This window comes from Notamacropus eugenii, chromosome 3 (genome assembly GCF_028372415.1).
Source record: "Notamacropus eugenii isolate mMacEug1 chromosome 3, mMacEug1.pri_v2, whole genome shotgun sequence".
Lineage (NCBI taxonomy): Eukaryota > Metazoa > Chordata > Mammalia > Diprotodontia > Macropodidae > Notamacropus > Notamacropus eugenii.
Genome location: NC_092874.1, coordinates 296,264,096 through 296,291,597, shown reverse-complemented (window position 1 = coordinate 296,291,597; position 27,502 = coordinate 296,264,096). Strand labels below are relative to the sequence as shown.

At 49.6% G+C, this 27,502-nt stretch overlaps 1 protein-coding gene across 1 annotated transcript; it reads left to right on the top strand.

Annotated features, from left to right (window-relative positions):
- The first annotated feature begins 309 nt into the window (after positions 1-309).
- Positions 310-6,210, top strand: LOC140534736 (SUN domain-containing protein 2-like). The gene is made up of 10 exons (XM_072656146.1): positions 310-731; positions 886-963; positions 1,687-1,730; positions 2,082-2,247; positions 2,563-2,784; positions 2,966-3,050; positions 3,260-3,375; positions 3,527-3,694; positions 4,534-4,626; positions 4,870-6,210. The coding sequence occupies exons 1-10, from the start codon at positions 315-317 to the stop codon at positions 4,981-4,983; spliced, it is 1,503 nt and encodes a 500-aa protein (XP_072512247.1). The 5' UTR covers positions 310-314; the 3' UTR covers positions 4,984-6,210.
- The last annotated feature ends 21,292 nt before the right edge of the window (positions 6,211-27,502 follow it).

Sequence of the window (27,502 nt, the reverse complement as noted above, 5' to 3'; positions counted from 1 at the left end):
TCTGTACTCCTTTCAAACTCGGTGACCCTACCCAAATGGCTGCCCCCATGCTGAGAATTCATTCTGGTGCTCTTTCTTCCAGTCAGCCTGTCAACCCACATGTATTTATTAAGCACTTCCTCAGTGCCGGGTCCCGGCCTAGGGGACACAGGTACACAAAATGAAACCATTCCCATTGACCAGGAACTTCCATTCTCAGGCGGAGACCAACAATGCTTACGTTTTTGTAAATAGCGTAAGTGTGAAATGAAGAAATCTGCCGACAGCAGTTAAACGACCTGGTGGCTTTTAATGTCCTTGTCTCCTCCATTCAAATGGAAGTTCTTCGTACACAAGAAAGGTTTCCTTCTTGGTCCTTGTGTTCTCAGCACTCAGCCCCACCTCGGGCACACAGTGGGTGCTTAACAAATGCCCAGTGCTCCTTGTTCCTCCTCCTAAGAGACTTTTCATCTTTGTGTATTTTCCTCCTTGTTCCCAAGGCTGAACAGCATGTCCTGTCCAAGGTTCATGCCCTAGAAAGGCGGCTGGAAACTCTGGCTTCTGAATACTCTGCACGTTGGCAGAAGGAGGCCATCAGGCTGGAGTTGCTGGAGCTGCAGGGGGTCAGTGGGAATGGAGGTGGAAAAAGCCTGAGCCACGAGGATATTTCAACTCTCCTGGAGGGCCTGTTGAGCCGATGGGAACCCACCCTGAAGAAGGACTTCCGTAGGGACACCACTGCCCACATCCAGGTGAGGAGAACGCTCTGCTAAGAAGACCAGGTCGGCAAGCCCAGCTAGTGGAAGGCATAGAGGTCTTGAGGTGAGGCAGCACTCTGGGCTTGGCAGGACCTGCCAAGTTCTCTGGGTCTTGTTGAACGCCTGTCTCCTTTTTTGTGGTCTCCAGGAAGCACTCACCACCCTCAGGGCAGAACATCAGCAAGATTTGGATAATGTTCTAAAGAAGATTTCTCAGGCATCCCAGGTAATCCAGAAGCTCTGACGCTTCTGGAGGCAGAGACACAGGGAATGGAGGGCGGGGGGGGGGGGGGGGGAAAGGGTGCGGGGAGGGGGGGAGAGGGGGCAGAGACGTCTTGGGGGAGGTCACTTGTAGCTGGAAATGTTGGTGCTGCTGTCAGTAGACCTAACACTTGCTTACAGGTTTCTGGCCAGATTCCATACTTGTATGGGAGCATATTCGATTGACTCATTGTCCCTGAGAGCTCCTGTCTGAGGACTCTGGATCCCCTTGTCCGAAGGATAAGCAGAGAGCTTACTGATCTAAAGCAACCTAAGCCTCCTCCTGTAGCTCCTTTCTGGAACCCCTTTCCTGTACTGAGCACATCCATGCATGAAGACTAGGGAGGGATAAGATTGTCAATGAGAAGACTGTAACTCAACAGCTGAGTTTGAAACTCTTTTCAGGGACTGAGAAGTGACCTCACCACTCTAGGGAAAGTGGTTCATGCCTAATCTCAGCTGAGTTGGGGTCTCTCTCAGATGCCTCCTCTTGGTGGGATGATAAGAGAGGAGTCCAGTCTTTGAAAGGTCTAGCCCAAACTCAAGGTCAAGATTTCTGGAGCCCAACAGTTTGCAGAGACTCAGATCCTCCTTAGCAGACAGAGGGTCCACCCAGAGGAGACAATGAGTCCCCAGAGTGTGGTTTGGTGTTTTCATCAGTCTCATTGTGCCATCATCTTCCTTACAGGAGCTGGAAAGCTGGGTGCTCCAGCTAAAATCTGAATGGCAGAGGTAAGGCCCCAAACTAACTGGCAAAGAGAAGAGGAGGGAAGGAAGGCTAGAAAACTAGACCAGAGAAAGCACCACTGAGATTCTCTGGGGGGGTGTCAGTAGAGCCAGAATACTTGGGTTAGCATGTCCATAGGATTAATCCCAGCTGGTAAGGACCTCAGAGAGCAGATGAGGGTCCTGAGGCCTGGGAGGGAAATGACTTGCCCAGGGTCACACAGGGAGTAAATGTCAGGGAAGACTTGCACCCAGATCTCTGGTTCTGTTCTTTCCCTTTGATAGTGGTTCTGCTTGACTCTATCCTGTGTCACTAGCCAGTGGCTGCCCTTCCCTTTTCCTTTTGTCACTGTCTAGTTTGGCCCAAGAAGCCCTCCAGGAAAACATATTAAAGGCTATGGGTCCACTGGAGGCCCAGCTGGCTGGCCTGAGACAGGAACTGGCAGCCCTGAGCCAGAGACAGGCTGCAGCGGCAGAGGAAGTAGACCTTTGGCCACAGAAGATGGCAGCCCTGCGCAGTGATGTGAGTCCTCCAGTCCACCACTTAGACCACATGTGCCCCTCTCTCCAAGGTGGGCTGCCTGAGCATCTGCCCAGGGAGACCCAACCCTCTAAGGTGTCCACTGGGGTCCAATGAGATCTTTTTTGGTAGACCTGAAAGCAGTGGGAAAATGCCAGTCACTTGGTTCACAACCGTCCCTTCCCTGGCACCAGGAAGACATGCATAGGCTCTGAGCTCTCAGAGTCTTTCTAGACACCCCCTCCCCAGGTCCCCTGTCCCGGCCCTCTTTCTTCCTTAACCTCTACTGTTTTGTGGATGGTCTCTGGTGGTTTCTAGGTGGAGTCTCAGTTCCCAGCCTGGATCAGTCAGTACCTTCTTCGAGACAAGGGCGCTAAGGCTGGGCTTCTTCAGCTGGAGGAGGTACAGGCCCAACTTCGGGACCTGGAGCACAGAATCCTCACTCAGGTGGCAGAAGGGCAGGTCAAATCTGCCAGTGAAGCTGCTGCCAGCCTGAGGCTGACCCTTCACAAGGAAGGAGTGACTGGGGTCACAGAGGAGGTGAGGCCTGCCCCATTCCCTGTCTGCCTGTCGGAGGTCATGGGTTTGCCCTGAGAGGAGCCTCCAGGGAAGGAAGGGGAAGCCCTGGCAGAGCAGGTAGCACACGTGGCCCTCTGGTGAAAGGGCTGGGCCAGTTCTGCAGGCAGCTAGGCCCATGAGTCCATCCATGCCTGTCTTTTAGGATGTGCACCAGATTGTGAATGAGGCCCTGAAGAGATACAGTGAAGACCGCATTGGGCTAGTGGATTATGCCCTGGAGTCCTCAGGTAGGTAGCCTGTAGAAAGCCAGAGGGCTGGGGACATGATGGTTGCCCATTAAGGGACAGCAGGAATTAAAAACTCATGATGCCCCTTATGGGACGGGGCAGTTGAAGGGCTGATGCCCTGGCAGTGACCCCTCATCTTCAGGACTACCTCTGTGTCCTGCCAGCCCTCAGCTGCCCCCACCTCACTTCTCTCCCTCTTGTTCTTTCAGGGGCCAGCATCATCAGTAGCCGCTGCTCAGAGACCTATGATACCAAGACGGCCCTTCTCAGTCTGTTTGGCATCCCCTTGTGGTACTATTTCCAGTCCCCAAGAGCCATCCTCCAGGTATGACAGAACAAAGGGCCCCCAGCTTGGCTCTCTGCCATCTCCCACCTTCTGTGGGGGCTGGGCTCTCAAGGTGGGAGGATTACACAATGGAAATCTATTCCATTGGCTGCCCACCTGACTTGTCACCTGACTTGTCTTCTGCCCACAGCCAGATGTTTACCCTGGCAACTGCTGGGCATTCCGGGGCCCCCAGGGCTTTGCTGTGGTTCGATTATCTGCCCGCATCCACCTCACTGCTGTCACCTTGGAGCATGTACCCAAAGCCCTGTCTCCCATCAGCAACATCCCTAGCGCCCCCAAGGATTTTGTCATCTTGGTGAGTATCTGAGCCTTCCAGCTCTCCATTCCCGTATGCCTGACAGCCATTTCTTAACAGCAGCATTGTGAGGTGAGGAATGGAAGGATGTGCCCATTTTACAGCTGGGATATTGAGGCTGGTCTCTGGACTCCACAACCAGCCCTTTCCCTGCTCCCCCTCTTCTTAGAGAGAAGCCAGAAGAGGACAGCTGACAGCAGTCAAGATTTCAATGCTGTCTCAGGGTCCTTTTATACAACTCCTTTATACATGGGTGCCTCCATGGCCAGGTGTCCCATGGGGGAGCTGAGTGGGGATGATGAGCACCATTCCCTACAGTCACCTCCTTAGGGCAGAGTTGGAATGTCCTCATAAGGAGGATGTGGGTGAAAAAAGTGGAGCCAGAGGAGAAGAAGAAACGTGTAGGGGAACAGGATGCTTCAGGACCTAAATCCTGATAGATGAAGAAACTGAGGCACCTACAATTAAATTGTGTGTCCCAAGCCATTCAGCAGCTTAGGGGAAGAGGCAGAGAAGGAGGCCAGGGGCTTGGAGGGAAAAGGATCTGTCTACTGAGTTAGTGAGAGATGCTGGAAGGTGAGGGGACCAAAGAAGGAAACATCATGGTGGCTTTTGCTTTCTCCCCTTTACTCTCCCCAATGTATCCCCCCCTACACCCCCTTCCTCCTCCTCTTCCACCTCCTCCTCCACAACCTCCCCTTCCTTTGCCTCCCTGGATTGATCTGGATTCATGTCCTAACAGCATGACCTTTCCTCTAACCCCCTCCCATCCATCCATCCATCCATCCATCCATCCATCCATCCATCCATCCCTTCCCTTTGCTTTTCCTTCTCTGTAGGGGCTAAATGAAGATTCACAGTCGGAAGGGGTGGCCCTCGGGCACTTTACCTATGATAATGCTGGGGAGTCCATTCAGACCTTCCACTTTCAGGTATGGAGGGCTGGCCCCACAGTGTCCCAGGGAGGCTGGTGCTCTTGAAGGCTAGTTCACCAGCCATGGGGATGCTGTGGCTTTGCTAGGAGCTGCAGTTTGAGCCAGGACCCCATGGTTCTGATAGCAACCTGAGGGATAACATTCAGCCACTGAAGAAGGCCTGGGGGGGACGGGCTCTGGGGTCAGGATGTCCACCAAGGGATCACGAGCCTTCCTGACCCCAGTCTCCTCTTCCCACAGGGCAATGACACAGCCCCATACCAGGTGGTCGAACTTCGGATCTTAAGCAACTGGGGTCACCCTGAGTACACCTGCATTTACCGCTTCCGGGTCCATGGGAAGCCTGCCAATTAGCCTCTCCCCCCCAGGGCCTTTCCCCTCTTTCCCCCTTCAGCCCCTCCCCTCCCCCAGCAAGCACTTCATCCCACTTTCTCGCCCTCTCCCACACTTCATCCCTTATGGCCACTGTGGCTTCTGGGAGAGATACAAGGTGGGAGCCTACCACCATGGAGCAGTTTGGCCCCACCCTGCCCTCTCTGATGGAGAGGAGATCACCAGCTCAGCTATTTGTTTCACTCCCCATCCTCTTGAGGGTCAGGTGGCCCAGCTCCCTACCAGGCCCTGCCTGCCCTCAGGAGGTGTATACACAGCTATGTATGATATCTTGAAGGTGTGAGTCAAGACATCATGAGGGCCTTATTATGCTCAGCAGCACTCAGAACCACAGCTTAGGCCACCTTAGCTTACCTTGCCCAAGAGTCTAGGTCAAAGAACTTGGTTTATTGAGGGCATGACAACTTGGGCAGTTCCAAAGGGCAGACTGGTAGACAGTCTGTCTTGGGCATGCCCCAGCAGGTGGCTAAAGCTCCCGTCCATGGTAGCATGCATAGTTCTCTTTACCATGGGGCATGATGGGGGCAGTCTTTGAAATCTGAAGTATCTGGGACTGGCCACAATTCCCTGGTGTTAAGTTTATTGGGATAGAGTTGGGGTTAGTTTTTTGGAGTTAAGGCTGGGATGGGAGGGGAAGGGCAAATTCTTTGGCCCTGCGGGCCCATTGTATTATGTATATAGATAGATATTTATATTTATACATAGATCTCTTTGTTCTTTGTTATCAGACAGAAAAGCTACGGGCTTCATTTCCGGCTTCCTCCCCCTGGGGCCCAGGGTGATATTCACTCCAGCTCCAGCTTGGGCTGGGGGGCAGGCTGTCAGGCACGGATCCTCACAGTGACATTGCCATCCTTCCTGCCTTTTACTGTAGGAGGGAAGGCAGGCCTTCACACCACAGGGCTGGCCACTGGTCCCTGAAGCAAGCAGGGGCACTCACTCATCTGCAGGCTTTGGGGGTCACCAGCAGACAGTGGCAGGCTGACCCTAGCTGGCCCTCAACCCAGTTTGCTCCCTCTGCTTCTGTTCGCTTACCAGGAAGCTGGCGTCTGAGCAGCCCTGCATAGGAACCTACAGATGGGGTCTTAGTTCTTCCCCATCACAAAGGCTACTGTTTAATTCTTTACTTTGATTTTTTAATCAACAAATTCTAATTTATGCCTATGCAAATATAAATTTTCTCTGGGATCTGTGGCTTCTCCTTCTCCACCTGTTGCTCTTGAGGCCAACTTGGAGTAGTGGGGAAAAGAAGGTGGTATTCTGGTAGAAACTCCCTGGTTAAAGGGCGGCTTCCTTGCTGCTGAGTGAGGCCTGGGAGGGATTGTCCTGGGCATCGAGAGGGAGCTAAGCCCAGGCCTGGGCTGGGAGAAGCAAAGCTGGGTAAGGGAACCAGAGGAGGCTTTCTCATTTCTGCCTGCTCCTTTAAAGCTCACCCAAGGCCTCTCCTGGTCTTAATCCTCCCTCAGTGCGCCCAAATTGATGTTTTATACTTCCTTGTGTGTGTCTGCATATCCATACATAAACACACACCTATCCAGACAGACATTCCTCTGTGTGCCTGCTCCATCTTTCAGGAGCAGGACAGCTTTCTAAGGAAAAGAGCTTTGTGTCTGCCTTGGTCTCCCCCATAGCTAGCACAAGGCCTGCCACCCAGCAGACACTTTATCTGAGCATTGCTATTCACTTCAACTCAGGTGTAAAGAAAGAATATACTCTACAGCCTTCTCAACAAGGGGTCACCAGCATGCCTTTGACAGCTCCAGCAAGGGTTAAACACGTCACAAACTGCCAGCCGTCCTCTTCCACTTTCAGACAGCTCAAGTTGTTGGGAAATTTGTCCTGAAATCAGGCTGAAATCTATCTTTGGGCATCTTCCACCCACTATTCCTCGTTCTTTCATCCTGGGTCAAGCAGAACACGCTAATCCCCCTTCCACATCACTTTTCAAATAGTAGCATTAGAGAGTGGCTACTGCGTGCCAGCCACTGTGCCGAGCACTTTACAAATATCTCCTTTGATCCACACAACAACCCTGTGAGGTAGGCACCATTTCTAGACCCATTTTCCAGATGAGGAAATGTAGGCACAGAGGTGAAATGACTTGTCCAGGGTCACACAGCTGGTAAGTATCTGAGGGAGAATTTGAACTTGGATCTTCCTGCTTCCAGGTGCAGAGTTCCATCTCCTGTGCCACCTGAAGACAGTTCTCATGATCCTCTGACAGCTTCTCAAGGGCCTTACACCATGTTCTTGGAGCCCTTCATCCTTCCGTTCACCCTTCTCTGAATGCACCTCACCTTGGTCATTTCTTTCCCACACTGTGATGCTCAGGCCTGAACACTGCCCTCTGGCTGTGGTCTCCTCAGGACAGACTTGGGCTGACCTATTACTGACCCCCCTTCCTAGATCGTAGGCCTCTCCATGCCCCTCAGGAAGGCACTGGTCATTCCAACCATCAAGTTTAACTAGTGATTCACACAGACACTGCTATCCCCTAAAATCCCCAAATCCTTTAACAGGAGCCATGGCTGCATCACCCTCCCCCACTCATTGGTTTTTCTTTTCTAATTCTTGTTGAGGACTCTGCTTTTACCTCCACTGGATATTTTCATTTGGATAGAATCCTAAATTTTAGCTAGCTGAAACCTCCTCCATCCTATCAGTCATGTGACATCTCCACCCCTCCCTCCCAGCTCTAGCATTGGCACATTTGGACAAGCACACCTTGTGCTATTTCACTGAAGTCGTTGATAAAAATGCTGAACAAGCACGGAGAAAAGGGGAGATCCCTGGGGCAATCAGGACAATTCCCCTGAGACCTCCCAGGGAGCTGGCATCAGCTCATTAGCCAGCACTCGACAGGTAGGGCAATGTAACCCTTTAACCCTTTCCAAATCCACCTGTCATCTGAGATTCAGACTTTGCTAAAATCTGACTGCACTTTGCAGAATTGCTCTGATCCAAGCAAAGACTAGCAGCTCATCAGACACCATTTTACAAGGGATCTGGGATCTTGGCAGCGTAGGCAGGAAATGCACATTTTTATCCTGTGCAGTTCTGCCCTCCTGTCACGAAAACAAACTGCTTCGTGGACCAAAGGAGAGATAGTGCTCAGAGTCTGAAAAAGTGCTTGTTCAACTGAGGTTGGAAATGGCTTTCTTGATGGAGCAGTTCCCACCTGCTTGATGAACTCATGCACCTTATATAAAGCAGTGAACAGGAAGGGAGAGTTCAGGATTCTCTGTCCAGAGTCACTTGCCCATAATGTCTCATTGAGGCACAAAGCACAAATGGGGCAAGAACATAAAATCAGGGTTACCTAAGGGACATTTAGAATAGGCTGGAGCTCACCTTGAGATGGGAGAGAAGGGAGAGTGAGGTTAATAAACCTTTGCCTCTATGCTTCTAACTTAAGGGGGGAGTGGTGGGGGGGAAGAGTTTAAAAAGGAAAGTAAGTTAATCTGGGTCCTACAATTACCTAAAGGTAACCTGTCCAATCCAGTAGGCAGAGATGCAGAGATTTTACAGAGCTCTAGGGAGCCCAGCCTCTTAACAGGCATGACCTGGATGAAGATCCCGACCAGGAGACTGAGAAAGGGCAGTCAAACATGAAGGAAGAAAAACAGGTGAGGTTGGACCCATGAAAACCTGGAGAGAAAAGAGTGGGAAGGAGAAGAAGACCCTGGATTCAATCCTGGGTCCGTTACTCTTCTCTCTTCATTCTACTTCACTCAGTGATCTCATCAGCTGCCATGGATTGAATCACCCTCTCCATGCTCATGATTTCTCAAATCTACCTATTCTGCCTAAAACCCTGTGCTGACCTCCAGTCTTTCATCTCTCGTTGCTTTGTTGATGCCACAAATTGGATGTCGTGTAGATATTTTCAGCTCAACATGTCCAAAACAGAACTCTTCATCTTCCCCCTATTCTTTCCCCTCCTACCTTCCCTATTACTGTAGAGGGCACCACCATCTTCCAGGCTCCTAACCTTGGCATCATCTTCAAATCCTAACTTCTGTCCAAGGGATTGCCAAAGATTGTCCAATTTACCTCTGCAACATCTCTTGTGGATTTCAGCTTTGCAGCACCTCTCATCAGTTTCACCTCTCCAACATCCCTTGCAGATTTCACCCTTCAACATCTCTCAGATTTCATCTTTGCAGCATCTCTGATCAGTTTTACCTCTCCAACATCTCTTGTCCATTTCAGCTTTGCAACATTTGTCATCAATTTCACCTCTCCAACATCTCTTGTCCATTTCAGCTTTGCAGCACCTCTCATCAATTTCACCTCTCCAATATCTCTCACAGATTTCATCTTTACAGCATCTCTCATCGGTTTCACCTCTCCAATATGTCATGCAGATTTCACCCTTCAACGTCTCTTGCAGATTTCACCTTGGCACCATCTCTCCTCAGGCTCACCTCTGCAGCATCTTTCAAAAACAGAACTTTCTTCTCTGATGCTGCCCCTACCCTAGTCCAGGCCTCATCTCCTGTGCACTGTTGTTTTCTTATGACTCACCATTTATTTTATTTGTACAAAGTAGTGAAGAATCATACCATGGCTGGGGGAAAATGATGTTTTAGGATTTAAACAAGTTCTTTCATTTTGAAACATCTCTTTTGAAGGCTTGGGACTAGCAATTTTAGCTCCAGCATCTTTGGGTTTGGACTCAGCAGGCTTCCCAGCCTTGGAATCACTGGGCTCTGTGTCCTTAGAATCAGACTTGGCTGCCGTGGGATCAGACTTGGTGACCTTGATGGCAGACTTGGTGACCTTAAGGTCAGTGCGCTTTGGAGCCTTAGAGTCAGGCTTCATGATCCTGAAGCCTGGACGTTTGGTGGCAACCCTAGGGCCTGGATGCTTAGTGGCCACCTTGTGGCCAGCATGCTGGGCACTCGCCTCAGGGATCTTAGCCCTAAGAAGTTTGACCTCGAAGGCCTTGGTGGCTTCATGGCTTCTGCTTGGACCTTGGGAATTGTTTGGTTTTTTTGATTTACATCTTCTTCAGCTCCTTCTTGTGTTTCTTGGCAAAGCATGTGTTTCTCAGAAACTTGGAGTTGACCCATCTCAGAGACATGTATCACCGTGACTTAGGTTTCCTGATGCCATTTCTGTGCCATTTTTGTGATTGGTTGTGGCTGGTATGGTTCTTAGAGTTAGCCATCTTTACACAACAACCTTCACTAACAGGCATTCCACCCACTAGAAGAAGTCAAAGCTAGAGACAGGATAGGTCATGCCTGCACTACTGCAGTATTTCCTGGTGGATGTGCCTCCCTCAAGTCTCTCCCTCCTCCTTCCAGTTGTCAAACTGATTTTCCTGAGGTGCAGGTCTATGCCACTCAACTCCTCAATAAATCTGTGACTCTCTATTGCCTCCAGGATCAAATACAGAATCCTCTCTGAACGAGAGTTCAAAACCCTCCCTAACCTAGCCCTCTCCTGCCTTTCCACTCATCTCCCACTTCACTCCCCACTTCTTCAATCCAGTGACACTGGCCTCCTGACTCTTCCTTGCACATGACCGTCCATCTTCCATGCTGGGAATGTTGTCCCTCCTTTTCTCTGCTTCCCTAGCTCCCTTCAAGCACCAGTTAAAATCTTACCTTCTACAAGAAACCTCCCCCAACTCGCCTTCATTCTGTATTCTGCTGACTTTTTCCTCTTTTTCAGTACATTCTTTGTACTCATTTTTTGCACGTTGTCTCTCTCATCAGATTGTGAGGCCCTTGAGGGCAGGCACCCTGTTTTTGTCTTTCTTTCTATTCCTACCTTTTAACACACCTGGTGCATGATAAGTATTTAATAAATATTTATTGACTGAATGATCCTATTAAAAGCTGCAGAGCGATGGATGGAGGATGAGGACTGAGAGAGGACTGAGAGAGGATCGGACAGTCAAGAAGTCACCAGTTTGGGTGGAATAATGAGGTTGGAGGCCAGACTACAGAGGGTAAAGAGAGTGAAAGAAAGGAAGTGAATGTGCCTCTTGTAGACAATGTACCCAATCAATAAACATTCCTCAATCCAGCAGAGGACATGAGGGACAGAAACATCCAAATGTGGTCAATGGTAACCTCATTTCTTACACAAACACCAACACATCTGCTGCATTTTTAGTATTTTTGTTGGCTCCTTGGCAGTTTCGTTTTTGATATATACTCTCGGGGTGGTTCAATCTCACACCTAGATTGCTGGAAATTTAGCTTTTCCTTCCACAATTTTTCTCCGTTTTTATAAAGGCAGAGGGGATCTTTCTTCATGATCTTCCATCGCCCTAATTCAGGTTTTGGGAACGAGGTCATGTTCTAAACCTGTGTTGCCCTTGGTTGCCACATTTCTCTATTTGATAATGGGATCAGGTGGTGCTTGGCTAAATATTTTCTAGGATATTTTGACCTCCTCTAGGTGGCAATTGCTTTATGTTGATTCAATTTCTGCCCTTTCCTTCCTCTGTTTCCTACTTTTCACCACTTTTCACTTACTTGAGTGGGTCAAGTTGAAGCTATTTGGATTGCATGCCATCTTATCTTTCTCTCTAATTTGGGGGTTTTGTCCTCTGCTTTAACAAGATGATTTGACTGCAAAGATTATTCAGAAATGATTCCCACATCGATAACCAATCATTTCTTATCCATTAAGATACATTTTAGGCTGAGATTGTTTGGCATTTGCCACATCCAGGGATTTCCTACACTCATGTTTTTTGTTTTTGTGTTTTAAATTAATTTATTTATTTAACTTTTAACATTCATTTTCACAAAATTTTGGGTTCCAAATTTTCTCCCCATTTCTCCCCTTCCCCCTAAAACGCCAAGCATTCTAATTGCCCCAATCACCAGTCTGCCCTCTCTTCTTGCCCTTCCCTTGTCCCCATCTTCTCTTTTGTCCTGTAGGGCCAGATAACTTTCTATACCCCATTACCTGTATTTCTTATTTCCTAGTAGCAAGAAAAATACTTGACAGTTGTTCCTAAAACTTTGAATTCCAACTTCTCTTCATCCCTCCCTCCCCAACCATTCCCTTTGGGAAGGCAAGCAATTCAATATAGGCCATATCTGTGTAGTTTTGCAAGTGACTTCCATAATAGTCGTGTTGTGTAAGACTAACTATATTTCCCTCCATCCTATCCTGCCCCGCATTGCTTCTATTCTCTCTTTTGATCCTGTCCCTCCCTAAGTGTTGACTTCAAATTGCTCCCTCCTTCCACTGCCCTCCCTTCTATCATCCCTCCCACCCTGCTGATCCCATTCTCCCCCACTTTCCTGTATTGTAGGATAGGTTTTCATACCAAAACGAGTGTGCATTTTATTCCTTCCTTTAGTCGAATGTGATGAGAGTAAGCTTCATGTTTTTCTCTCTCCTCCCCTCTTTTTCCCTCCACTGAAAAGTCTTTTGCTTGCCTCTTTTATGAGAAATAATTTGCCCCATTCCATTTCTCCCTGTCTCCTCCCAATATATTTCTCTCTTGCTGCTTAATTTCATTTCTTTAAGATATGATCCCATCCTATTTAATTCACTCTGTGCTCTGTGTGTGTGTGCGTGCGTGTGTCTGTGTGTGTGTGTCTGTGTGTGTGTGTGTGTGTGTGTGTGTGTGTAATCCTACCAACTCCCCAAATACTGAAAAGTTTCAAGAGTTACAAATATTGTCTTTCCATGTAGGAATGTAAACAGTTCAACTTTAGTAAGTCCCTTTGACTTCTCTTTGCTGTTTACCTTTTCATGCTTCTCTTCATTCTTGTGTTTGAAAGTCAGATTTTCTTTTCAGCTCTGGTCTTTTCATCAAGAATGCTTGAAAGTCCTCTATTTTGTTGCAAGACCATTGTTTCCCCTGAAGTATTATACTCAGTTTTGCTGGGTAGGTGATTCTTGGTTTTGGTCCTACTTCCTTTGACTTTGGGAATATCATATTCCACGCTCTTTGATCCCTTAATGTAGAAGCTGCTAGATCTTGTGTTATCCTGATTGTATTGCCACAATATTTGAATTGTTTCTTTCCAGCTGCTTGCAATATTTTCTCCTTGACCTGGGAACTCTGGAATTTGGCCACAATGTTCCTAGGAGTTTCTCTTTTTGGATGTCTTTCAGGTAGTGATCAGTGGATTCTTTCAATATTTATTTTGCCCTCTCATTCGAGAATATCAGGGCAGTTTTCCTTGATAATTTCATGAAAGATGATGTCCAGGCTCTTGTTTTGATCACGGCTTTCAGGTAGTCCCATAATTTTTAAATTGTCTCTCCTGGATCTATTTTCTAGGTCAGTGTTTTTCCAATGAGGTATTTCATGTTATCTTCCATTTGTTCATTCTTTTGGTTTTGTTTTGTGATTTCTTGGTTTCTCATAAAGTCATTAGCCTCCATCTGTTCCATTCTAATTTTGAAAGAACTATTTTCTTCAGTGAGCTTTTGGACATCCTTTTCCATTTGACTGATTCTGCTTTTTCAAGCATTCTTCTCCTCATTGGCTTTTTGAACCTCTTTTGCCAATTGAGTTAGCCTATTTTTAAAGGTGTTATTTTCTTCAGCATCTTTTTGGGTCTCTTTTAGCAAGGTGTTGACCTGCTTTTCCTGTTTTTCTTGCATCTCTCTCATTTCTCTTCCCAGTTTTCCCTCCACCTCTCTAACTTGATTTTCAAAATCCTTTTTGAGCTCTTCCATGGCCTCAGCCCCTTGAATATTGATTTTGGACGTTTGGGATACAGAAGCCTTGACTTCTATGTCTTTCCCTGATGGTAAGCCTCGTTCTTCCTCATCTGAAAGGATGGGAAGAGATATCTGTTCACCAAGAAAGTAACCTTCTCTGGTCTTATTTTTTTTTCCATTTTTTGGGCATTTTCCCAACCAGTTACTTGACTCTTGGGTCCTTTGTCAAGAGTAGGGTATACTTTGAGAATCTGTGAGATCTCAGTTGCTCCAAGGTGGCACGATCAAGCATGTGCTGCTCTGGACGCAGAAAGGGATTTTTATGTCCAGAATCTTAGCAATTACCTCTCCACAGCCACCTAGCCTCCAGTTCCATCAAGTCAGCACTGGGGGCTGATTTTCAGATAAGCTGTATGGGCAGGTGTAACGGGACGAGTTAGAGCCAACCCCTATCCATTTCAGGACGCCACACTGAGAGCCTGCCTAGATAACCTAGGGGCTTGTCAGTAGGGGTGGAACTAGATGGATTTCAGGAGGAAGGGTCTCGTCTTTGTTTGCAACGTGGCAGTTCTTTGTCCTGGCTCCGGATGTCCAGTGGAGAAGACACCCATATAAGGAAAGGTGATAGGTGATAGGTTCAATGTGAAAGGTGATAGCTGATAGGTTCAACGTAAGGCTTAGGAATGTTTTACATAAAGACTACATATGCATGTGAATGAGATGAAATACACGGAGTCTTCACCACCTTTGTCTCCCGCCCCATTTCATTACTCACGAGATCAAGGCCTCTTGCTGGACAAGAGCCTTGGGTCGCGGTCAGGGGTTCCCGTAAATGGTCTAGGGGACCCCAACAGGCAGGGCCGCCATTCAGTGTGAGACAAAGACCAGCTAGGCCAGGTCCTCCACCCAGGGCTGAGGTAAGACTCAGCTCTTCAGTGCCCCCAGGGGTTTTTACGCTGTATGGGCTGCTGTGCACTCTCTGTGGCTGCTGCCTGCTGCTGGAGCTATAGGAAGGCCCTTCTCCCTTCCTGGCCAACTGAATAAACCACATCACAGATCTTTGGCGCCTGTGGGTTGAGGGATCTGAGAACCTGCTGCTACAACTGGAGACTCCACAACTGGAAATTCCACTCCTGAGGTGTCCTCCTTCCAGAGTCTCATCGCGTTGCTCCACGCCACATCAGGCGGGCAAGGCCAGGCTGGGCTCCACGCTCCGCTCAGCGTCCAGCACAAACGATGTTTCTGTGGGCCTTTCAGGTCACCGTCGGCTGAAAATCTCCTCCAGTCTGTTGTTCTCCACTTCTGCTACTCCACGATTTGTTGAGAGCCCTCTCTACAGGTATTTTGTGGGCTGTGTGGGGAGACCCTACATAAGTGTGTTTTTCTAGTCCCCCATCTTGGCTCCGCCACCCCACTCATGTTTTTTCATTTTAACGAAAATCCACCTCTGGTCTCCCTTATCTATGGGAAAAAAAACCCTTATAATAAATATATACAATTCAAATTCCTGCAATTAAATTTTTTTCAATTCTTCTAACTCTTCCTGAAACAAGTATTTCTGCTACATAGATGACTGAACTCTTTCCTTTCCTAATCCTAGGTTACACTTTGCAATGTCTTTTTTGCCATTTTCTCTGCCCACCTTTGCACTGAAATCACCAAATATCAAGGTGTATATTGACTTCATCTGGAGAAATCTACCATTTTTTTCATAGAATTTCTTGACCTCATCTTTTGCTCTGATGTTGACTCCAAAGTTCCAAGGAGGTTTCGGGAGCTGCTATATTTGCGTTTGGCTAATGAGATCTGTAAAGTAAGTAGGCTGAATCACCTGAGTCACTTCTTGTTTGTTAGATCCAATGATATCAATCCTTTTCTTGATTTCTCAAAGAGCCTGTGAGCCATCCTTCCATTTCCTGATTTCTGTGGCTTCATTTATAGCAAAAATGTCAATATTGATACACATGCTATCCTCCAATGGAATGCTGAATAGGAATCAATGGAGAAGGATCTCACATTTAAGGAAGTGCAGTTCAACTGAAGTTCAAACTATACCCAAAGGACTATACAACTGTGTTATATGTACCCTTTGACCCAGCAATACCACTACTAGGTCTGTATTCCAAAGAGATCATAAAGAAGGGAAAGGACCCACATGCACAAAAATGTTTATAGCAGCTTTTTGTGAGAGCAAAGTATTGGAAATTGAAGGGATGCTCATCGATTGGGAAATGGCTGAACAAGCTGGGGTGTATGAATGGAGTGGAATACTACTGTGCTATGAGAGTCATGAGTAGGCTGATTTCAGAAAAACCTGGAAAGGCTCACATGAACTCATGCTGAATGAAGTGAGCAGAACTACGAGAACATTGTACACAGTAACAGCCACTTTGTGTGATAAGTAACTTTGATAGACTTCGTTCTTCTGAGAAGTACAAGGCTCTAAGACAATTCCAAAAGACTCGTTGGAAGAAATGACATCGACCTCCAGACAAAGAACTGTGAAGTCTGACTGCAGATTTAAGAGCACTATTTTTCTCTGTTTTTCTTTCTCGTTTTTCCCTTTTCTTCTGATTCTTCTTTCACAACATGACTAATGTGGAAACGCGCGTAATATGATTGTCCACATATAGCCTATATCAGAGCGTTTTCTGTCTTGGGGAAAGGGAAGGGGAGACGAAAGGAGAAAATGATTCTGGAACTCAAAACCTTATAAAAGTGAATGCTGAAAAGAAGTATTTTTTTAAATAGAAAAGAAAATGAGGTTCAAAGCTGCAATTTCATAGCCACCTTCTGCTTCCTTTTCTGACACTGTCTGTTATCACTGGAGTCCTGCAAGAGGGATGCCCACAAATTTTGTCTTTTTGTTTTAGGAATTGCCATGGCCAAAAGTCACCACCTGGTGGCGAGCCCATAGCTAAGACTGCTCAGGATCCTCATGCTCCTATCTCAGCAGCCTCCTCTTGTCCGATGCCTTCCCTGCCCCAGTTGTCAGGGTTCTCGCCATCCTCATACTGACTCATTCATGTACACGGAACAGAAGAGACGCTCTCTGAGGACAGAGGCCACTTCACTGCTCTTTCTGTATCTCAGTCCCTACAATGTAGCAAGAACTTCTCAGATTATACAGAGCTGAATGGACTTACCACCTCCACACTGATCTGGGGCTTCCATTCCCCATTATCCATTGTGGTGTCCGATCCTTCCTATCCCAGAGATCATTCTCCTCAAAAGAGAAAATAGAAGTAAAGGAGAAGATTGTATCAGCTCATTTATGCCAATCCCTTCCTTGTACTTTCTCTTACCTTCAACATAGCTTGCTTGCAATGCACTCGCACGCACGCACACACACACACACACACACACACACACACACACGCAGAAATTTACACTTGAATCTAAAATATTGAAGCGAGTTAGACCTAATTATGGGAAATCGAATGATTCCAACCATTCTCAAGTTATTTCCATTTTTTTAAGAGCTGGAGCGGGAGGATAAGAAGGTAGTCTAATCGGCACCCAAATAAAGGATGTTGAGAAATAAAACAGATATTAAGGTACTTGTGGAATTCACACACGAGGTTTACGTGGACCCACTCCCCGCGCGCGCCCCCGCCCCAGCTCGCCACCGCTTTGCCCCCGCGCCCCATTGTCCGCCCGCCCCACGTTCGCCCCGCGTTCCCCCAATGTTCCTCCCGCGTGTCCACGGTAGCGTCCGACGCGGACGCGATCGCGGCTGGCGGGCGGGGGAGGGTCGGAGCCGTTTCTGCAGGTACCTTCTCTGCATGTACCCGGGCGGGTCAGGGCCGGGAGAGGAGGGGGCGGGGGAGGGGCCAGAGCTCGGGCACGGTGCCCTCCTCTGTGCCAGGACACGGCCGCCCCCCCAAACCTGGGCACAGAGGCGGCCCCTCCCCTTGTCTGCCCCCCAAACCTGGGCACAGCTCTCCCGCCAGAGTTGCCCCTGGGGCAGCTGCCTCTGGTTCATCCCCTAACCTCTCCCCCAAATCCCCAGCATCCAGGGATGTCGGTAACTGAGTTGGGTCCCTCGGTGCCAGGCCTGCTTGCCCCCTTGCTTCCTCTCCCCTCAAACAACACCAAAATGGAGTTGCCCAGGCCCGGACTCACTTCCCAGTGCCAAGGCCTGGCATGCCTTTCCACCTCCCTCTGGGCCAAAGTTGTGTTGATTTTCCCAGTGAGTGTGTGCATACACGTGTCTGTGTGACTTGTGTGTATTTGGAGAGGGTGGGAGAGCTGGCAACAGTCCCGTGCCCAGACCTGATGCACCCTGTCCCCTGGCCCCAGATGCCCCCCTTGGCTGGCCAGACTGGGACTCATCACCCACTCTTTGCCTGGTCTTGGCCAGGCTCATCCTCCCAGTGCCAGAGGCCAGCTGCCCTCCAGCTTACCCTCTAACGTGGGGCAACCCCAGCCCGGGGATGATCCTCCCAGGATGAAGGCCCTGCTGCCCCTGGCTCACTGGGTGACCCTGCCGGAGCATCATGGCCCCCTTCCTAGTTCCTCCCTGAAGGAAATCCTCTCAGGCCACTGGCCACTTCCCTCCACTTCCCCTGAACTTTGCAGAGCTGAACCAAACTCAGACTCCCGGCACGTGCAAGTGATCCCTTTTCGTTGGGTTAGCAGATCCTGAAAAGGACTGTGGAGGGTGTTGTGGGTCATCGCTGGGCAGATGAGAGAAGGCCAGGCTGCTCCACGCTGGAGCTATTGAAAAGTGTCAATGTTTGTGGTTGAAACCTTACCAATCCCCCAGGCCCTTTCTGGGCAGCCTGGAAGAGTCTGTCCATCTCTGGCCCTGCAAATTCTGTTCACAGTCTGGGCAGATCCTGTGTGCTCACCAGCCTGAGCCAACAGGAGTCCATCCCTGTGGGTCAGTGACTGCCAGAGCAAGACAGTAGGTGGCCTTCAGATGAAAGTCACTTGGCTGGGGAGGCATGTGAAGGTTCAAGTCAGGGGGATGGTAGCATCTTGGCCTGACAGTCCCCAGGAGACTGTGGGAGACTAGTGAGATTCTGGGTAAAATCAGCTCTCATTTGCACATAACAGGATGGAGTGGGGTGAGTCAGGATAAAGCAGAGGGATGTAGGGGGCAGGTGCCCCAGGTTCTAACACCACCCTGGCCCTGCTGGTGACCATGTGATGGCAGATGAGGCAGTATCTTTCTAAACTGGGCTTTTATCCTCTCACATGAAAACAAAGGACTCTTCTTGATGAGCGCCACCTTATTGGGGGCCAGTACTGTGACTGCCTCTGAAATCTCCAAGGGCCCTTTCAATACTCATATTCTATGGTTGTAGGTCAGCATAGGAAGTAGTAGCAGAGAGAGAGTTCTGCCTTTACTGGGCCTGCAACCATGCCTTGTGCTGTTCAAAACATGGGGGTTTTTGAGGGGGGGAGGGCAGAGCAGGGATTAGATTATGATGACAGAGGGTAGGGTTGGCTTTTCCCTTTGACTGTAGAATTCGGAATAGTCAAGAGCTTAGATTCTCTGTCTTTATGATACTGGAATGCTGAAGATAAGGCTACCTGGCAGACCGGGGGCTTTCCTTGGCAATTTGGGGGGTGCCCATACAGCCTTTTCAGGCCTCCCCTGGGATGTGGTTAGGTTTGTATCCACAACAGCCTGACTACTAGCTGTACTGCTTTGTTTGAGGCCTCGGGCAAAGACTCCACCCAAGCATGGGGGAGGGAGGGTGAGAGCTGATGCTGATGCCCGAGTGGGTGGGCATTCAAAGACTCCAGTGGGGCAGACTTGATTACCATGTGGGGGTGGAAGCTAGCAAGGGACATCAGGCCAGCTGTCTGCCTTGGCTGCTGCCGATTTCCCTCTTCCTGTCCTTGCCAAGTGGGCACCCCATCTTCAGAGAAGCTCACGGGTCGACCAAATGGGCTTCCTTAGCCAGGGAGACATGTGGTTTCTTGCTTTTTAGGACAAGTCTAGTAGGAACTCTCCCTGCTAGCCAAACCAGGCCTTCTTGTTCTCCCAACTGGCAGAGACATCCATTGGGGTCTCTGTCCCACGACCCAAGCAAGCATCTTGGAAATGAAAGCAGTAACCCCCAGAATACAGCTTCTGGCAAAGGTCACAGGCCCTCCAAAATCAAGGTTGGGTATATTAGAGATGGTTTTATAGCATGGATAGACTAGGAAACCAAGCTGAGATCCCCTACAACCTGGTCTCGTCTGTAATCTGAGTTAGGGGTGGTCTAATTCATGTTCATGACATCCATGTCTCCTAAGGCTGGGACAGCCTCCCTTTTGTATCAGCCCTCTGTCACTGAAACTTTGCTTGTGCAATCCTTGACAATTCAGAAATCCCTGAGGAGGCAGTGAGGTTGGAGCTGAGGGAGCTGGGGGACAGGAAGGCCCAGGGCCTGCTTTGGAGGCTCTTCCTCCAAAGAGGTATGGGGACCCCTGGAGAATTTACCACTTGTCTGTTTACTCATTTGTAAAATGAGTTCAATAATCCAGTTGTCCATTGAGGGCTCTTACTAAAGAAACACATGACCTAAGGGGTGGGGTTAGTATCTGATGGTTAGCTTGGACCCCATCCACCCTCCAGAATGATCACAGAACTGGGTGCTGTTGGGGATGAGGGGAAACAAAGACATGGAAGGGAAAGCAGGCCTTTCCCTCAGAGTTAACAACTATGGCGAGAAGGAAATTGTGTGTGTGTGTGAAGCGACCTGAGAACAATCCCAAGGCAAGTGTCAAAACCCCAGATTCAGTAAAGACACCAAGGGAGACATTCCAAATGGAGGTTGGAGAGAGAGTGAGGGCAGCGCTTCACCAGGGAAGCCACCTGCAAGAAGATGTCACGGCCAGCTCAGGCACAAAGCTGGCAGGCTTGGCCCTGGTGAGCAGCCACCCTCAGCGTCTGGGAGACACTTCAGAAACTCTTTAGGAAAGCGCCTCTCTGTCCCAGTGCAGCCAGCTTTCCTTTTGGAGGAATCCATCCCTCCCCTTCAACGTCTCCCCCATCAGGCTCTTCTCAGGGGGTCCCAGAAAATCACACCTAGTCAGTCAGTAAGCACAGCTTCTCATTACTTTTTGCTTCTTCCAGGAATTTCTAGCACTTCTAGAGTGAGATTTTGATGATGTCTCGACGCAGTCAGCGCCTGAGCCATCGTTACCATGTTGATGATGATGGAGGCAGCAGCAGCAGCAGCAGTGGAGGAAGTTCCCTGGTGGCTGGTCAGCACACTGCCTTCAAGGACAGTCCCTTAAGGTAAGCCACTCCACAGCGGCCCTAGGTCATCTTCCAGATCACAACCACTCAGGGCAGCCAAGGGCCTGGCCAGCTTCCATGTGCACCTTTCTTTCCTGCCCCCATCTTTGGTGGAAACATCACTCTAGTGCTTTCTTTCCCCACAAATGCGAGAATTTCCTGTCCCCAGCACCGTCTCTTCCCCTTCTACCCCAACCTGGGCTGCTGCTGCCTTCACTCTCTGAAAACAGGAACTAGGGAGGGGTGACTTTGAGCATTGAGAGGGCCAGAAACTGAGGCTTAAAGCTGGGCAGGGAACAACCATCATGTGGCCCAGTACCCACGGTTTCTGGGGTGAGCTGCAGGGCCTAGCAAGAGCATAGGAAGCCATGGGGGTGATGGACCTGTGGGGGAGGAGACAGGTTCAGGTGGCTTTAGCTCCTCTTGTACCTCATCATGGTGGTTCCATTTGGAAAGAGGCCCTGCCTGGCCCATGGGAGCTGGGGATTTGTTCCAATGTTATAAAGGATTCATCTGTTGAAGGAATAAGAACAGAAGAGGGCTTTGGGGATCATTTCTTTTCATCCTAGAAGCTCCTTGAAAGTCTCTTCCTCCTCCAGGCCTTTCTCCCCCTGTTTTTCTCCTGCTTCATCTCCTTCACCCTCTTTCCTTTGCTCTTCATGCTTGGCGCCCCCCAGGACTCTGAAGAGGAAATCTGGCAGTGTGAAACGCCTCTCACCAGCCCCTCACCTGGGCCCTGCTTCCAATCCTCACACTACCTACTACAGTGAATCAGTGGTCAGCGAGTCCTACGTCAGGGGCCCCCGGGTCGCCTCGGTGGACAAAAGCTCCATCCTACAAGATCAGCTGGACAGCGATGTCTACTGGAGTGAACGTGGTGAGCTCTGGCCAGAGCTTGACAAACCCGAGGGCTTGGGCTGGGGAGAAGGAAGGAAGCTCCTCCCTGTCTTTTAAAGATTCCTAAGGAGGCTAGTGTCTGTTGGGAGTTACCTTACTCCTCCAGGTTGGCTCATCTCCCTGGATCCTCCCAGGTGGGAGATCCTTCCATTCTCCTGAAGCCCCTCAGTCCCATAGATGGCACTTTTCCAGATCTGGGTGACAATAACCATGCCTCCTAAGGCAGAAGGCCACCTGGTTTTGTGCAGCCAATGAGCTAAAAATCATCTTTACATGTTTCAGTAAAGTTCCATTACACTTAAAAACATAAAAAGTGTTCTTACCTCATACAGAAATAGGAAGGGGGCCAGATTTTGCCCTTGTGCAGAACTCCATTCCTGCCCTAAACCACATGGGGGGGGCTTCTGGGTTCAGACCCCCAAAGGGGTGGGAAGTCTGAATTCTGAAAAGTTCTGCCAGGTGTTCCACCTCTGGCAGCTGCTGTTGCTGGAAGCCTGAAGCTCCCTGCTTATCAGGCACCTCCATGCTCTGTGCAGGTGGGGACTTGGTGAGGAGGAGGAGAGGCCTGGGAGGTGCTGAGAAGAGTAAAATCAATGGACTGAATGAGGGCAAAGTCACCTATGATATCTATGGATCTTCCTCAGGATACTCCTCGGAGGATGACTCTGCAGGTAGGCAGCACTTCCTGCCTACTGGAACTCCATCCCCTGGACGCTGCCCCGTGTACTTTGAAGGGTGCCCCATCCAGGGGGGATGGGGAGAACATAGATTTCAGATAAAAGGATAGAGAACTCTGCAGTCTGGCTCCAGGTGGGGGTTTGGAGGTTGGGAGGGCCCAAGCCTCAGCATGGTAATGGGGATGCCTGAGGCCCACTTGTGTCTCCTTCTGGGTGGCTCCTCATGTCTTCACTTTCCTGCAGGGCACACACTTATGGACCAGCCTGGCTCAGCATCCTCATTAAGGAATGCTGCCTCCCAAGTTGGCGCTTTCTTGTGGGTGGCCATCACTTTTCCAGGTGGGTTCTGGGAGTGGGTGGGCACACTGCCCAGGGCAGTCCCTGCTGTGGGCCCATAAGAGCTTCCTCATTCCTACGCTGGGGCACACCAGGCCTGGGTGCTAACCCTAGGACAGTGTGTGGAGACAGGCTTTTATGGCAGGATCCCCAGGCACAGCTAGAAAGCCTTGGGAGATTCAAGGAGCAGCTGCAGAGTGGGCAGGCTGGGAGCAAGCTAACTCTGGGATAGGAGGGCGAAGCCTTTGAACCCCTCTGCTGGGACTTTTACAGGTTGGCTCTTTGGCCTGTTCTACTGGTGGCTGGGCACTACCTGCTACCGCCTGACCACAGCTGCCTCCCTGCTGGACGTCTTTGTCTTAACCAGGTCAGTGAGGCCTCCCTGGGCTCTGCCAGAACCAAAGAACCCATGCTTGAAAAAGCTTCACCACGCTTGAGCTCAGTTCAGCTTTTGAGACTTTTGTGCCATGAATCTTATGACAGAAGGTCAGGTCAGGGTCAGGGGTGTGCTGGAATCAGCTGGAACCAGCTTGAACCTGCTCCTGAGTGTCAGCTACCAGTCAGGGCTCCTCTGGGTATCTAGACTGAAGAAGAAGATGGGACAAGTTGTGTGTGCCTTCACCTCCTTCAGAACTGCTTGTTAACCCTTCCCCAGCACATGCCAATCCCCATGAGCACAGGTGCTGCTCTATTCCTGAGTATCTTGGAGGAGCTGTCCCCTCAGTAGTTCCTGCCTCTCATCTCCACTGACTCTGGTGGCTTCACCTTGGCCAGTTGGAAAGTCCTGAGCTCCCAGGGGTTGTAGTCTCTTCCCAGTCCTTCGGGTAGCCAGGCCATCCTTACAGTTTCTCTGTGGGGGGTCATGTCCAGGTTTCCAGGCAGCCTCCAGGGCTGTGTCCAGGAGCCTCTAGAGCAGGGGTAGGGAACCTGCGCTCTCCAGGCCACATGTAGCCTTCTAGGTCCTGGGGTGCAACCTTTGGACTGAGGCCAAGTTTTACAGAACAAATCCTTTTCTTAAGGAGATTTGTTCTTGGAAGTCTAGATTCAGTCAAAGGGCCACCCTTGAGGACCTCAAGTGCCACATGTGATCTCCAGGCTGCAGGTTCCCTATCTAGCTCTGGATTCTTGGGGCCACAGGCTAGGCCCAGGGAGACTAGCCAACCTTGTCAGGGCTTACTCCTTCCAAGTCCCAATTTGACAAGCACTGAAATGATTTAGCCAAAAGAAGCCTGCCCAATTCACTAGCATATAAGCACATTCCTGAGAGCCCTGGGAGGGAGATGCCTTCCACCAGCCCTGTCACCTTTCATAACAACATTCACACATTTGACCAAGGTCAAATTTTCTCCTTCCACTTGACCTCGAGGGCTGTCCATAAAAGCCCAGAGCTCCCCATCGTAGCTGTCCCAGGGTGGGGGCACACCCTTTGTTGGTTTCCTCAGCAGCTCAGGGAGGGTCGCACAGGAATCTGGTGGGGAAGACCAGGCACTAATGTCTCCTCCTTCATCCCCATGAAATCCAGGAGCTTTTCAACTCTGAAGAAGTTGTTTCTGCTTCTCTTGATGCTGTTGCTTCTGGCTTCGCTGGCTTACGGTGAGCCTTGCTGAGTCCCCAGGGCACCCTGCCAGCCCAGACAGACAAGGGCTTGGGGGCAGGGCTGCTGAACGCAAGTCTGGAAGACAGAGCTTTGAAGGGGAGCCTTTAGCCTTTAGGGGAAAAGGGACCCAGGCCTTGTATGGGAAAGTTCTTGTGCCTGAAATGGGATAGACGGCCTGTGTCTCCTCCTCTTGATCCAATCCCACAAGCCTTTCTTGTGCATCTTCTGTATGCAGGCCTCCCAGACTCATGCTGCATGCCTACTATGACAGTGCTGGCTTTACATGGGTGTTTGATCTGCCCCCTCAGTGGTCACTGTCAAGGCACTTGAGGGTGGGGGAACTGGTAGAAGAGCTGAGTCCACAATGAATGGGTTAGCTGGGCAGGACACAGCCAATGCCAGCTCTGGAGGCCTTTGCCCCTTCTCACTGGGGAGAATGGACAGGGTGGTCCTCCCTGGATGGTCCCAAGAGAGCTGTACTCTGTTCAGGAACCATGACATCACTTACCCCCTACTATGAGATGAAGCCCAGCTTGGGAATGGTGACACCACAAGCTGTCAGTTACCAGGACCTCTATTCAGCTGGCATCTCCTGAAAGCACTCTGATCCTCCAGAAGAGACAGGGCTGTATGTGGACCAGGCTTGGGACCAGGAGGCAGGACTTCTCCATGTCCTCTCCCCAGCTGCTTCTTGTCCCTCATTTTTCTCATAATCCAAAAGTGTGTAATGACTCCTGAAAGGATCATGAGAGATGCCTTTCCTGAAGGGTCTTGCCTTCCAGATCATGGGGCCCATAATGCATGCACCTTCCTTGGGCCAGGGTCTGAGCCCATGTGGATGTGACACTGCCAGACACAGTCCAGGTGTAGGTCCTCATCCTGGACATGTTTCCCTTCTGGTGCCTCAGCCTCTGCCTTCATTAGCCTTTCCTCCCACGTGCTAGGTGCTTGGTATTTTTACCCCTATGGACTACAGACATTCCACCCTGCTATGCTGTCCTGGTGGGCAGCAAAGGGCAGCAACAGGAGAGAGGAGGTGTGGGAAGCAGGAGAATCCACCCCATATTTCCAGGTGAGTGCCTGGGTGAGTGCCAGGAACACTTTGTGCAGGACAGGCAGACAGTCTGCTCACAACCAAGTCTGTTCCAATCAACCCCAGAATCACTCAGTCCACTACCATTTCTTAAGTGTGGCCTACTGTGTGTCAGGCACTGTGCTAAGGGATGGGAATTCAAAGAAAGAATTCAAACCCAAACAAACAAGCCCACAGTCCCTGCCCTGAAGGAGTCCCCGAGTCATGAGGAAACAACTAGGTACAATGGAGATCTACCAGGACAGATGGGAGTGAAGCAGTAGAGGGAGTTGGCTATGCTGTTTCTTCTGTGGCAGCCATACAGACTATTACCATACCATCTTTGAAGACAGTTCTGGCCTGGCAGGATCTTCCAGGTGGTGTCCTCTCCTAGCGCTGTCTTTGAAACAGCTCTGCAGCACTATGAGGCATCAGAGGAGGGGGAAGCAGGATTAGCCAGAGGAAGCTGCTTTTGTTTCCATTTTGTAATGAACAAAAGTCTGTTTTATTTCCCTTCTCCCTCTCCCACCCATTCAGAAAAATGAAAAGCAAACCACTTGTAACAAATGTGCAGAGTTAAGCAAACCAGTCCCTTTTTGGCCATGTCTAAAAGATCTATGTCTCCTTCTGCCTCCTGAGGCCATCTCTCTGTCAGAAGTTGGGTCATTTTCCAGAAAAGTACTTGGTCACTGCATCGATCAGAGTTCTAAAGTCTTTCAAAGTTGCTTCTTTGTGGTTCTTCTCACTCTGCTCTGCACCAGTTCATACAAAGTCTTCTCAGGTTTCTCTCAATACCACCTATTTCATTGTTTCTTAGAGCACGGTTGTATTCAATCCTTACACCATAATTTATTCAGCTCTTGCCCAGTTCGGGGGCAAGCCAGTAGTTTCCATTTCTTTGTCTTTGCTGTTTGGGTGCCAAGTGTGTGTCATGCAGAAGATAGGTCATTCATCTCAGTGGTGACAGTCTCTTCTTAATGGTCTGTGCTGTGGGGCAAGAGATGAGAATATAAATCCAGGCTATAATGAAGCCTTCATTTAGTAACCTCGATTTATCCATGGATTTCCATCTCCAAACTCATCAATCTTTGCACCAGGGCCACTCACAAGCAGCATTAGGAGACTCTCTCACCTTGGATATGCAGATCCCTGGGGAGCCAGGGTCAGAAAACCTGGGCTCAAGTTTGAGCTTTGCCACTTGCTAGCTTTGGGACCTGGGGCAGTTCAATGCCAACCTCTCAAGACTCAGCCTCCCGCGTTCCCCCACTGCCTTCAACTGAAATCATAGTTGCCTCCCCCAAAAGGCCTTCCCTAACACCTTGTCACACAGTGAAGTGATTCTGGAGGGGGGGGGTCTCCAGAAATTGGTAGCAGAGCCCAGACTATCAGAGTTGATCAAGCTGGGAAGACTTGAAGGCTGTGTGCAGATCCTGGTGTCTGCCCACCAGAAGCTTGGCCACCAGGTGATTGGATTTGGGGAGTCATGATGACTTGGGAAGCAGATAAAAAGACCAAACAACCTTTGCCTTCTGCAGCCACCTTCTGTTTGTGGACAGAGGTCAGGGGACCTCAGAGAAGGACAAAGAGTACTTGGTCTCCCTCAGTCCTCACACAGTCCAACCACAGTCTAAGTGGTTGACATTATTCCAGTGTAATCTGAGGGGTGACATGGAGTGGTGGGATAAAGGACATGGCTCTAGAAACAGCAACAGATGAGGTGCTGGATGTCAGATGCACAATGAGGTCCACGATTTTGGACACAGCCAGTGTCAGAATTTGATTTGTCTGACTTCTCATGTCAGCTGCAAGGAGTTTTTTTTTCAGATGTCGGGGGGAAAACAATCAGTGGAATGATCACTCACAGGCAGAAGAATTTGGAGGAGGCAAATCAGCCTCAAGGATTAGATTTCATCACATTTTTAAAGGCAACTAAAAAACCCCATAGTTGCTATTCCAAATGAGCATAAGGCAACAGAGGGCAAAGGAAGTCCAGGAGGAAGCTGAGA